At 42.2% G+C, this 12,977-nt stretch overlaps 2 protein-coding genes across 4 annotated transcripts in view; one reads left to right on the top strand and one right to left on the bottom strand.

Annotated features, from left to right (window-relative positions):
• camkk1a (calcium/calmodulin-dependent protein kinase kinase 1, alpha a) overlaps positions 1 to 12,944 on the top strand; it is a 61,279-nt gene extending 48,335 nt beyond the window's left edge. The window contains exons 10-17 of one of the 2 annotated variants that reach the window (XM_032532933.1): positions 1,618 to 1,817; positions 3,355 to 3,408; positions 3,644 to 3,717; positions 5,617 to 5,704; positions 7,824 to 7,952; positions 9,463 to 9,566; positions 11,375 to 11,422; positions 11,745 to 12,944. In XM_032532933.1, the coding sequence (XP_032388824.1) occupies positions 1,618 to 1,817; positions 3,355 to 3,408; positions 3,644 to 3,717; positions 5,617 to 5,704; positions 7,824 to 7,952; positions 9,463 to 9,566; positions 11,375 to 11,422; positions 11,745 to 11,814 (767 nt within the window). In that variant the 3' untranslated portion in view covers positions 11,815 to 12,944. The remainder of the gene's footprint in view (positions 1 to 1,617; positions 1,818 to 3,354; positions 3,409 to 3,643; positions 3,718 to 5,616; positions 5,705 to 7,823; positions 7,953 to 9,462; positions 9,567 to 11,374; positions 11,423 to 11,744) is intronic. The other variant, XM_032532934.1, reaches the window with a different exon arrangement.
• p2rx1 (purinergic receptor P2X, ligand-gated ion channel, 1) overlaps positions 2,070 to 12,977 on the bottom strand; it is a gene marked incomplete at its 5' end in the record, with an annotated part of 37,379 nt that continues 26,471 nt past the window's right edge. The window contains 1 exon segment of one of the 2 annotated variants that reach the window (XR_004334567.1): positions 2,070 to 2,113. 2 annotated transcript variants of the gene reach the window in all.

The raw sequence follows: 12,977 nt of genomic DNA, 5'->3' as shown, positions 1-12,977 counted from the left end.
ATATATATATATATATATATATATATATACACACTGTACATATAATATACATGTGTACACACACACACACACACAGAAAGGCGAGTGCAGTGACAATCCATGCTCATTAAAGTGACATGAAATGAAAAATGTAATCATAAAATGTGAAATGAAAGAAATAATGGCATGACATTAAAGTGTGAGTGGGCATTTGTGATTGCGGAATTTTAACATACAAATTTCTAATATGAAATAAGAATGAGCTATTAAACTAGAAGGGCACTGGGAGAGCTCAAGCAAACTTTCTCAAAGGCAATCACTATCTCATTAGGAATTTTCCCAGTCAGAAACTCATTTCGTTTTATTATTATTATTCCAACACCACGTGAATGCAGCACAAAAACTAACAAGTGTATCCACCCGGTGATTCGGTTCCACTCCTTGGCTTATGCTCCACCCTTCCACCAAGTTTAATGATTATGGTTTTGAAACCAATCGGTCCCAGTAATTTTTCTATAATAGCATTTCATAATGAGCTGAGGTTGAATAACTTCCTACATATTTTTTCTCACAATTTTTCAGTTAAATCTATACATTTTACACAACTAATACATTATTGGACACTTAAAGGCTGAGACCTTGTATGGATTAATTATGAAGACTTTAAGACTTTAAGACCATAATAAACCCCTTGTTATTGTCTGATTTTCTCCAAAACTTTAATATGACATTTGTGTCAAAATGTGAGTGTAGCATGTCTTCCGAAACCTAAATTAGCCTACATCATAGAGATCAGTAATCAGTAATCTGTAGGTCATTGGCATTGTGTGTTTTTAATTTCAGTGTTATTTAGTGCTGCTAACAATGTATAATTGTGTAGGTTTTTAATAAATCATGTGCCCTATGTTTTAATAAGACCTCCTCAGACAAGGAGGGACCACTTATCCAATCAGCAAAGTTTCCAGGGCTCAGCTCCAGAGATCTGTTACAGTGTTAAAGACATGTACTTAACTTTCAGTCTTAGATGAACGTAGGTTCCCAACTGCCATAATCATGATTTTTCACACATACATATAAAAAAGTCCCTTTGCAGTCCGGGACTTACATGCGCCTTTGTGTATTTTATGTATTTATATATGTTTTTGTAGTGTATACGTCCATATTATGGGGGACACTAGATGGATAGCGGCCAGTCAGCTGGTGTGTTTGTCCAACACTTTGATGCAAACTGATTTCTTGCGAGATATATTTGCAACTGATGGCCAGATTGAACCCTCTGTGGATATTCATGTTCCTCACAACGGGATTTCTTAACGATGTTTTCTGACTCCGTATGGCATCATCTCGCTTCATGTCAAGGTGTCTCTAAAACAAATGGCTCACTTTCCAGGGCATTTGTTGTGTTTATTATCTGATATTGAAAGGATATATTGGGCCGAAGAAATGTAAAAATCTTACCACTTCAGCAACAACATTCATCTTTCGCTTTAGCTTTTCTTCAGCGCCACTCTCGTGAAAAAATTTAGTTTTCAAAGTGTTTAAGAATAACAAAATCGTCTGGATGATGTTTGTCTGGTTTGTGGCAGTTTAGAGGTTACAGTTCTAAAAATCGGACAAATGACTTCCTCTTATTCCCAGTGCACTACCAGAAGATTGTCCACCGGGACATCAAGCCTTCTAACTTGCTACTGGGGGACGATGGCCATGTGAAGATAGCAGACTTTGGGGTCAGCAACCAGTTTGAGGGCAACGATGCTTTGCTGTCCAGCACTGCTGGCACTCCTGCATTTATGGCACCAGAAACCCTTTCAGACGCTCGGAAGAGCTTCAGTGGAAAAGTGAGTTAACCCTGCATTCATTCATTCATTCATTCATTCATTCAGTGAGTGTGCACGAGTTTGAGCTCCTAGTTACAGCAGCTGCAGTTGTCGGTCAAAGCCTAAACTCATGATTTAAAAATGAAAACCATTAATCCAAGATGAGCTTTCAGACAATTGCCAGCCTGCTAATCCAGGAGCAAATTGTCATTGTCTTTTCCCCTCTGTGGTGTGTGTGTGGTGTGTGTGTGTGTGTGTGTGTGTGTGTGTGTGTGTGTGTGTGTGTGTGTGTGTGTGTGTGTGTGTGTGTGTGTGTGAGAGCTGGTACAAATAACAAGGAAGCCAGTAATACAGTTGAATGGATCAAGGCAGTTTAATATACCCTGATATTGATTTATGAATGTTTCACATTATACTCTTTCTCCTTTTGCAGTCAAGCAATGACCTGCCTTTACAATAAGTCCACAATATTTGAAACCCAGTCAGTCACAAAGCCTACTTTTTGTTTTATTACAAGTGAAAGACAAGGATTGACATAATTCCTCTATAATTCCTGCAGTATGAAGGCTTGTGAATCCACCCTACTTTCTTATTTACGAACAATCAGCAGCCGAGAACGCTCCCTTCCCAGCCCCAGGTCTCAACCCTGAAATCCTATTCTTATCCAACATTGTAGACACATGTTGTGATGTTTCCTCAAGTGGTTATCAACCCATGGATTGGAAGGACCTTGCATGTCCACAAAAGATGGGCCAGAATAGAATATTTGATTGCAGACAGAAAGGACGTCAGAGCCGTTCAAGTGCATGAAGAAATATATGCAGTCAAATTGGCCCCTTATTCTCTGATGAGTCTTCTATTCTTCCTGATTTGGATTTGTTCAAGCCATGTCCCAGAGAGCTTTTGTGTCCACTTGAGCACTAACATTTGTGATTTGGGTGTGAGTCAGCAGTGAAATACTCAATATGTGACACTTATTTCACTTAAACACCCCCCTCAGTTGTCAGTCCCAGAAGTACATCAGGCCATTAAAACATGTTAGTCATACAGCACTGTGTCTAAAAGCAAATATCTATGGCATTGGGAGAGATTAGGCAGGTTCAAAGGGCTGGTTTTATCATTTTATATCTATCAAGGAATATAAATGGATTCCTAGCTGAGCTATTCATTCGAGAGAGAGAGAGAGAGCGAGAGAGAGAGAGAGAGAGAGAGAGAGGAGAGGAGAGAGAGGAGAGAGAGAGAGAGAGAGAGAGAGAGAGGAGAGAGAGAGAAGAGAGGAGAGAGGAGAGAGAAGCCTGATGATTTGTTGCAGTGTCTCCGTTACCTGATCACACACATCCTCCTCCAGGGTATCTGCCTGTGGACGTCTCCAAAAAAATAAGCCTAAAATGTCCAATAAATCACTAAAGGACGTCTGCATTTATTTAGGTCACTGACCATTTGTGTTTGTACAAGTGAAGTGTTTGGATCGCTGCAGGGTGTTCTTAAATGCATGTTCTTTATGTTTTCTGTTAGGCATTATGTCACATTTAATGTCACTTCTGGCACTTTGTTAAAGGCGCTGGATGTGTGGGCCATGGGAGTTACTCTCTACTGTTTCGTCTTCGGGAAGGCAAGTGTGCACATTTTCTGTTCATCTGGTCCACAAAAGGTAGCAGTGAATGCTGGGAGAAGTGTTTATTTCTCAGCCTTCAATGCTTGTTAATATAACCCAGTGGCACTTAAGATGATTACTGCTATTGTTATTTGTCTTAGTTGTCCTTAGGGATACCGATGTTCTCTGGCACAGGAATAATTGCATGTACTTTCCTTGTTTTTTCACTGTCTTTCCTTTGCTCCACCTGCAGTGCCCCTTTATTGACGAGTACATATTGGCTTTGCACAATAAGATAAGGACCAAGCTTGTGGATTTCCCAGAAACGTAAGTCCACCTCCCGTGTCCTTCCCTCTCCTCGACTTTATTAAAAGGGATAGAAGCGTTGCTCCAGCCACCTCTCACACTGTATCTCAGTCGCAAAACCATTTTTTTTTTAAGTTACAAATTGCACCTGCAAAAATATGAATAGCTTGTCACAGCAGAGAGTGGCAGCATACAGTAAATGTCACCATGTGATCCAAACTTGCATTGAAAAAAGCTAACAGGGCGTCGGTGGCCTGGACACATACCGTACAAGCCACTGTCTTCACTTTGCCTAAAAAGTTAATGCGGAAGTCTTCTCGCGTGAATAACACTGAAAAGACAGAGAGAGAACAAGAGATAGGAAGAAGCTGGCAGTGGTGATAGACTGAGGGAGCACTGATGGAGTATCAACACAGCAAGGGGGAGGGGGTTGTAGAGGTTGTGGAGGTTGTGGAGTGGGAAATGGTGGGTGTGTAAGGACAAGGTGTCAAATTGTTAATGATAATTGTTTTCCCCCAGGGGGCTCAAGATACTCAGTGATTGTAGAGGAAGCTTGTTCATCCGACATCCCCCTTCTTCGGAGTCTCAAGTATCGCTTCACCTAATGGAATCATCTCCAATCTGGATCATTCAATGACAGTTAGCAGCACCTCGTCGTCACCACTGATAGGGCCATTATTCTCTAGGTGTGTAGTGCGTTGTGATGATGGTAAACTCATTTGGTAAACTTAGTTATTGTTGAAATCACAGATTTGATCTCATTGTTTTAAAGGATTTTAGAACTTTGATTTCATTTATAGTAGCACATTTAAAGGTCCCATATTCCTAAAAGTGAAAGGTCCAATATTGTTAAAAGTAAGATTTCCATGTCTATTTTGATTATAAAGCAGGTTGAGGTTATATATTACTGTGAAAGTATCAAAACGCTCAGTCCACAGAGAAATGCACACAGCCTGTGTTCACTAACTGTGCCTTTAAACGAGCCGTCAGGACTTCTGTACGGTTGTGATGTCACAACTATACTTTATATATGTAGAAAGTGCCGTCACAGTCATTCCCCGGGTGCAGAGACGGTGCAAAAACGCCAAAAGAGCAGATGCAGAAGACCCAGAAAAGCTGACCAGTCAGAGCAGACTGGTCTTTTTCGGGAGAAAGGCTTAAAGAGACAGATTTTCGCTTAGATGAGACACTTTGGTTAACAGAGCCACATTGATATCTTCATTTTTGTATCTTATCTTACAAACTTTGCTCGGAATAACACATTGACTTGCTATGAATTGCTGCCATTCCCCCTCCATCTCTCTCCCTATTCATCCTTACTTCTCTCTTTACTCCCCACTTGCAGCTGATTAAAGCAAAAAAATCTTTTCTGACTGATTAGCCCCCTTTTTCTGATTGAGCCGCTGTCCCCTAATATGTATGCAGGTCCCTGCAGAGCGTCTCGGTAAAGCCATTCCCTCTCCAGACGAGTGGGAGAGGGGTCAGCCATGCCGTGGGGCTCGCTATGTTTATTAATATCGGGGTTGATTAGATCCAAGTAGATTGTGGCAGGGATTGGAGGGGCTTACCCTACACCGACGGTCTGGCGTCTATTGTCTGCCACCGAGCAGCCCTTTCTGTTGGTAAATCCAACGTGTTTAATGTCAACTTGGTTCTACGGTCTTTCCTGACATGAAAATAAATATTTTCACTTTGTTTGGTTTTTACCGCACATTAAAAAAAAAAAACGGGTACATTCCCGGGGCCAGGCCACCAAATAAGAGGACTGTCCCTGAAAAACAGGGGCATATAAACGTATAAATGCTGTTGTAGTGTACTTATTATTTAGTTCTCTTTATTTTAAAGGTCAACAGAATGCAGGACACAAATTAACTGAAGTTTTTATTATTGTAATTTGTCATTATTTTGTGTTTGGTGCAGACCTCAGATCAGTGAAGAGCTGCGGACTCTGATCTTGCGTATGCTGGACAAGAACCCAGACACCCGGATCACCCTGCCTGAAATCAAGGTAACACAGAGAACACGGAGGAGGGAAAGGAGACCACGGGGTTAGTCACCTATTGTTCAGGATGACAGGCAGCTACCTTGAGCTCGGTCATAACGAGGATGTCATTCTTCATGTTCAGAAACACAACATGACTGTGATTTCCTCTCCTGTGATTGGCTCAGAAGACTCTGACCTCACTGGGGTGCATTCAGTAGGGTTCATTACGCATGCTGTGTTGCACCAGGGCATGATGAAACCTGTTTGTCCCCATCAGGGACTGCATTAAAACTGAGTCAGGGGAAGGTCCTGGACCAGCCATGGACAGATGTCAGTCCCCCCCTCCCCCCCCCGTATGTCGATGATACAATCGAATCATGAGTCAGTGAGTCATATTCTCTCCCCAGAGACTCTGTTTGTGTTTATGGAAGAATAGATAATTAGGCATCATGCATACCCCTGTGTGCAACCGCACACACACACACACACACACGCTCACACACACGCTCACACACACATACAACCTCACACACAAACACGTCTCTAACTTGACAAAAGTTTCAAACTGGCAGCTTAATAAAACTTTGTCAGGCGAAAATGTTATTTAAAATAATAAAGAGAAGTTGTATTGCAACAATTTCATTAAATGCCATTACATTTATTTATTTATTTTAAGATTATTTTTTGGGCATTTTTAGGCCTTTATTCACACATGACTGATGAAGACATCAAAAAGGAGAGAAAAGGAAACAACATGCAGCAGGGCGGAGTCGAACCCGCAGCCATTGTGTCAAGGAGTAAACCTCTATATATGTGCAACTGCTCTACCAACTGAGCTATCCTGTTCACATACCATTACATTTTAATGTAATTTTAAGCAAAAGAATGCTTTAGCCCCTGCACTAAACTGTGTATTTACTTACATTGTAACTGCCTATAATTTTAAGTTACACACCTTTTGATTTATGAATTCAAGTCATGGTACAGAAAAAAATCTTGCCTTTCTTCTATTCCATGTCATTTAGCTGACACTTTTACCCAAAGCGACTTACATTTGCTATACATGTCAGAGGTCGCACGCCTCCGGGGCAACTAGGGGTTAAGTGTCTTGCTCAGGGACACATTGGCTGATGTATCGCAGTGGGAATCAAACCCTGGTCTCCCACACCAAAGACATGTGTTACATCCACTGCTCCCCCTTTATTCCTTGAGTTTCAAGTTGCTTTAGGAAGGTAACATTTTTGGCATTTCCTTTTTCATTTTGATGTCTTTTGATGCTCACTGATTTGAAATGGTTGAGGATCTTCTGTCGTATTTTTGACTGGGATGTTGAAGAAAAGTGAACTTCCTGAATTATAATTTGGAAATGAGCAGCAACATCATTTTGGATGTCGATCACGTCTGTGATCGTTTTGAGTTTTAGTTTCCAACAAAACAGCAAGGCATTGCAGTCATCTCCAGAGCTTCCCCACTAGCACGTGAATGCACCAGGATGTCTGCAGACATTTTAAAGGGCAAGTCTGGAGATCTTCAAAATGTTTTTTAACGTCAACCAATCTTAACAAAATACCAAAACCAGCAATGAAATGATCCTACTGATAAGTAGAAACTCATCAATGAGCCATTACATAGGAGGACATGTTTCTTCATTACTATAACCAGCACTGTAGTTATACTAGTATACTCAAAAGCACTATTTGCTCTTGTTTGCTGAAAACAAAACTTTTTTTATTTTTATTACTGAGACCGTTTTAGAAATAAGTTTGACAAAAATAAACTCCGGCTGGTTGTTGCTGTGGTGGATTATCTGTCTCGAGCACCTTTTAAGTCTTTGCAGTCGGGTTTTCGCAGCATAGCAACATTATTCAAAACCGATAGCTGGCTGGTAGAAAACGCTCATAAATAATATTAATCCATAAATAAATATAAAATAAATAAATCTCCAGTAAGCTTTGCTTAAGAAAATTATCAATAATGTGAAATATGCCGGCTATGCAGGCTTAATGATGAATAAAAACTACAGTCATCCTTTAGTATATTTTACACATTAAAAAATACATACAGATGAACCACGAACCGTGCAACCTTCTGTGGACCGTACATGCAGTTAGTGTGTGTTCTGTGTGTCTGTGTGCGTGTTCAGGTGGACCAGTGGGTGACCCAGAGAGGCGCTGATCCTTTGCCCCTGGAGGAGGAGCACTGCTCTGTGGTGGAGGTGACAGAGGAGGAAATCCAGAATTCAGTCAAGTTTGTTCCCAGCCTCTCTGCAGTGGTAAGGAACCCGGAGCGTCCTCCATCCACCCAGCACTTTTCTATCAAGTTGATACATTAACGCTCATCTTTTCCAAGAGAGGTGATGCTCTAAGAGTACATCTGTAGTCCCCTGTTAACCCGAATTGTGACAAAATACAGCAACAAAGGGATTTTACATTTCAGAAGGCAACCAAGGACAAGGTTGCCCCTCGATATTCAACTCTGAAATAAACTAAAAAATGTTTGAATATTGTCTAATCATGAACCGTTAAAGCTTTTCTTATGGTTTCTTATCATTTTTACAGAGCAGTAAGGGTAAAACTTTATTATTCACACAAACCATAACACCCACTGCAAAGGAATAACTTCCCTGAATGGGGAATGCTCTCATGTTGCAATAATTTGGAAACAAGTTCACATAGTTGCAGTATAGAAGCGCCTTATAAAGGGGAATTTGAAATGATTAAAGCCATTTATCCATGGAATTATAGCACACGTTATACATGTACACCAATACAGGATATTCTCACAACCAAAGTGACAGCATATATATGGGCATTTTAAGTATTTAGAAAAAAAGAAGCATGCTGAAAACCAGTTCTATTACATTTTAGAAGTGAGTTTGCATGCAGCTAGCAGCAGTGATTACGCTCCTCGGGACTAGCATAGCAGGTACAGTAGTAAGAAAAAAACTGAGGGGGTCCTACACCGTTAATAGACAGTGCCGTTTAAAAGCGCAGAAGCCCCCCCCACATTATGGGTATTAACGTTAGCTGAATGAGCTTCCTGCTGTTTACCATCAAAATAGCAGACCCTAGATGTATGTTAGATACGCCACAACAATGTCAACTATGTCAATACAGGGTTTTAATTAGTGGTATCTATCAGCTGTAGGGGGGTCCTAAAAAGAGACACACATGCACACATATTTGTATTTTTTTTCTTCTGCGTATTATAAATGTAACAAAACTTGATGCTTTTTCCATCTGAAGTCATCCGTCTGCCACCAAGTCACACCCTAAATTCAAGTCAAAATGATCAGCAAAGCATTGATCATAGAACCTGAGACACTACCAGTTATTTACAATAAGTACAGTGACAGAAAGGGCTATCCCTATCCTTTTTTTAACCTTATTAGAATCCAGGGCTCGGACCACTCTGAGCTGACTGGGCTTTTAAAAACATGCTCCATGCGTTACCTTTAAGATTCATGGCGCAAAAATATCTCCCCTTGATAAACAGTTTTTTCTGCAAGCAAAATACAAAACAGCATTTACAACATGAACATATCTCCTCCCTCCCTGAACACCCCCACTCTCCCACTCGTCATTACCACATATGCCGTAGACATAAATAACTACTAATGTCAACCTCACCATTAGAACTCAGATATTCTGGTTTGTTTCAACCCCTGCGTGTTACAATATGTCCCTCTATTGTATTCTCTGTGCAGAACCACAGGCTCAAAACACAAAAAGAGAGCTTTCGCACGTCTTTGTAACCGTCCTGTGTTTGTGAATGTTTTTCAGATTTTGGTAAGAGCCATGCTGAGGAAGCGCTCCTTCGGTAACCCCTTTGAGTGCCCGAGCAGGAAAGAGGAGAGGTCCATGTCTGCACCTGGCAGCCTGCTCATGTAAGCCCACACCCAGTCCAGCTGCCTGGGCGTCCCCCCATTCCCTGATCTCCATTGTACACTTAATACCTGCATATCTCAGCCATGAAGAGCAAAGGCTTGTTCTTATTGCAGGGATTGCTTGAGACTGACCTACGGTACTTCACACCTGTCTCCTTTCTCTGCTGTATCGGGTTAACTGGCATTCACTCCTGCAGCAGCTGCTGCTTTGGGTTGCCATAGCACCATGATTCATTCTTTCATTGTATGCAGCAGAGCTTCCAGCTTTTATAAGTGTGTTTGTGTGTTGCTTTTAAGAGTAGAGGGATTCAGAGTGACTGAGAATGATACATATCTACCAGTCCTCGGGCTGACCTTGGATATCCTGCTGCATGGATCAAATGCATCACGGGGGAAATTACCAATTGTTTGATCCCATTGTGCAATTTGTAACATATTCAGAATGCCCAGGGTGCATTGGTGCATCTATAGCCCTTCCCTGCAGGACTGCAGGACCCTTTGGGGCAGTAATCTGTGTTATGTGTCCAGCAGATTTAGTTGTGGAGACGGGCCACTGTAGTGCTGAACGTGGAGGAGACTCTAATGTCCCATTGTGGGGGTTGTATGAGATGATTTCTCCTTTATCTAGGCCGAGGTTTCCCCTGTTACTCTCTGCAGTCACACATCTGCCAAGGTGAAGGTGTTTTCAGAGGATGTGTAGGGAGTTTGAAACAACACTGCCCCCTGCTGGATAATAGGAAACCCATGGGCTTTGTACATCTCCAGTTCCCAGAAGCCCTGAACTGGACTGTTTAGTGTGTACATCGGCTCATAGTTTCTGGTTCTTGAGCTTCATGTCAACATGAATGATGAACCTTGTTGATTAATGCGGGAAAACCCTATAACAGCAAACGTATGGCATATGTCTAGCATGTTATCATCTGTTTCAAGCACTTTTTTTATTGAGACATATTTACATGTACTCATACGGTAACAACAACATGAGCTGCGTCTGAAAGCCGAAACATTGTACTTGAAAAATTCTACTACTGATGAAGCTTTCAGGGTTCCTGTTGAACTGGGAAGTTAGTTTTCTAGTTCCCAGTCAAAAATATCAACTGGAATGCCCCCTGAAGTCAGATTTTTAAAGTACAGCATAATGCCTTTTCATCAACTGGTATTGATAACAATGGCTAACTAGGCTACAGCCTGATCTGATTCATGCAGATAATTAGGGACGCCATATATCCTGACTTTCAGTCCGAAGTGTGGGTCAAGCTTCAAAAACACTGGATCCTACATTTCCCACAATGCAACATGATAGCGTCTTTAGTTAGTCTTTCCTTTTCTGGCAATGCACGTTTTTTTTATAATTACCTGTTTCTAGCAGAGGCTTTCTGTCAAAGATTTGTCAGTTTCCGAGTCCAAGCTACGAAACCCTGATGACATCACTCTGACATCACCAGGGTTATTTTCTCAGTCGACAAACCTCCTTGAGAGCCACGAGAAGACGTCATGAAAACAGTTTGTACAAGCTGAGTCGTTATCCCCATAATGAGTAAGCTAAACTTGATTTGTTAAAGTAAAAACAAGAAAATTAGATAATTAGATAATCTTTTTAAACTTGCCTATTTTGTCCAAACAGTCAAAGTCTCAAATTATTCAATTTAAATTGGTATGGAATACAAAAACCTATCATAACTGACTGGCCCTGCTGTTGGTAGGGGGGGGAGTCATCTCCGCCTGCGACCACGCCCCCCCCCCCCCCCCGAGGCCAACGTTTCCCTCTCACCTGTGACTTTTCCATCTTTTCTCCCACTTTGCTGCAGGGACTCGTGGCCCTTCCGGCCCACTTTTAAACTTCACCCCTCTCTCAGGTAACACTGTGTGCACTTTGCGCTGTCTGTCCAACATCATCATCTCAGCCCCCCCCGACTCTCGCTCAGCCCCATCATGCCAAGTGATGGAGCAGCATTACCCTCCCCCAGCCGTCATCTCAGAGAGTTGTCCCATCTCCCTGCTGCTGTCATTTAAAGCTGTGTTACATTGTGTCTTAAACATTTACCATCCAAGAAAAAAAAAAAGTGGGGGGGGGGGGAGTTGAGCACAAGCTTAACAGTAAAATCCTTTAGATATTGAGAACTGCTCATTATGACTGCTTTCTCTCTCTCTCTGTCTCTCTTTTATTTCTTCTTCCAGAAAGAGCAGCACCGGAGACGGACCCAGAGACGGAGAGCTGGAGGACCTGCATGAAGACGAGCCCTCTTGAGTCTTAACGACGCTCCTCCCGTCAACAGAGCTTTGTCTTACACTCCATCCATTCCTTCGCTTGAACCACAGTGTGCCCACCCCTTCATCCTTTAAATCAGTGACTCACCACAGGCCCATCACTCTATTCACTGGCGTTTATATTCAGACTTAGAAGCTTGGACTCGCTTAGTTTTTTCTCATCCTTCTTCAGCCTCAGAGTTTCCTTCTTGATCCCAATTCCCCACAATTCCCTTCTCCGACGCGGAGTCTCTGGACACTAATGATCTACAACGTTGCTCACTGTTGAGACTGGCATCAGTGATCCGATAAGAGGAACTCTGCTGAACTTCTGGATCGTTGACAGTTTAAATTATTGTTGCGGAAGAACGGCACAAACATGTTTGTCAGCTGGCATTACACTGTAATGTGTGTGTGTTTTTTTTTTTACCCGTGTGCATGGATGAATAGTTGGACCTCATCATCAGACTGACCTGTACCAGTCAGGCGAAGAGAATAATCATCACAGATTTCAGCATGTAAATGACACTATATTGTCTCTTCAGTGAGCTCCAGTGCTTTGATTTAAATTGGATCAGGTACAGCCCCCATTCCTCATCAGCTTTGACTTTGGAGCTGGGTGATGAAGGTCCAAGTCCTTCCCGTGCTGGCCTGACTTGTTGAACTTGTTGACAGGATGGAAAGGAAGTCAGCTGTCTGAGGCTGGTCACACAGGAAGGACTACACCATGTGGAGTGTGGAATTATTTTAGAAGTCGTTCACACGTTCCTCTCCTGCTCGTTATTAGTCTGTTTTTCCATTAATGGAACCAGCTCGCCTCGACTCGGCCCCGAGGCCCCGTCCTCCTTTCTCCATTGCAGATTAGTACCGCCTCATGTGTGAGGTGTGCGTGGCTGGTCGTCATAGCAGCAAACCGCCGTGACCTAACGCCACACACACACACACACACACACACACACACAAAACGTGGAAGGTGTGTTGCTTTTGGTTCTCGTCGTGTTCCCACAGTCAGAAGACAAAAGAAGCTGGAGGCAGCAAAAAAAAAAAAAACACGGCTCGATAAACTACTGAACACGGCTGTCGCTAGCAATGATGGCGCAGTGATTTGTGAGGATTCTCTCCGACCAATCAGCAGTCTGCATTGATTAGTGAGGATTCTCTCCG

The sequence above is a fragment of the Etheostoma spectabile genome, chromosome 13 (genome assembly GCF_008692095.1).
Source record: "Etheostoma spectabile isolate EspeVRDwgs_2016 chromosome 13, UIUC_Espe_1.0, whole genome shotgun sequence".
NCBI lineage: Eukaryota > Metazoa > Chordata > Actinopteri > Perciformes > Percidae > Etheostoma > Etheostoma spectabile.
This window is presented reverse-complemented; position numbering and strand designations above follow the sequence as displayed.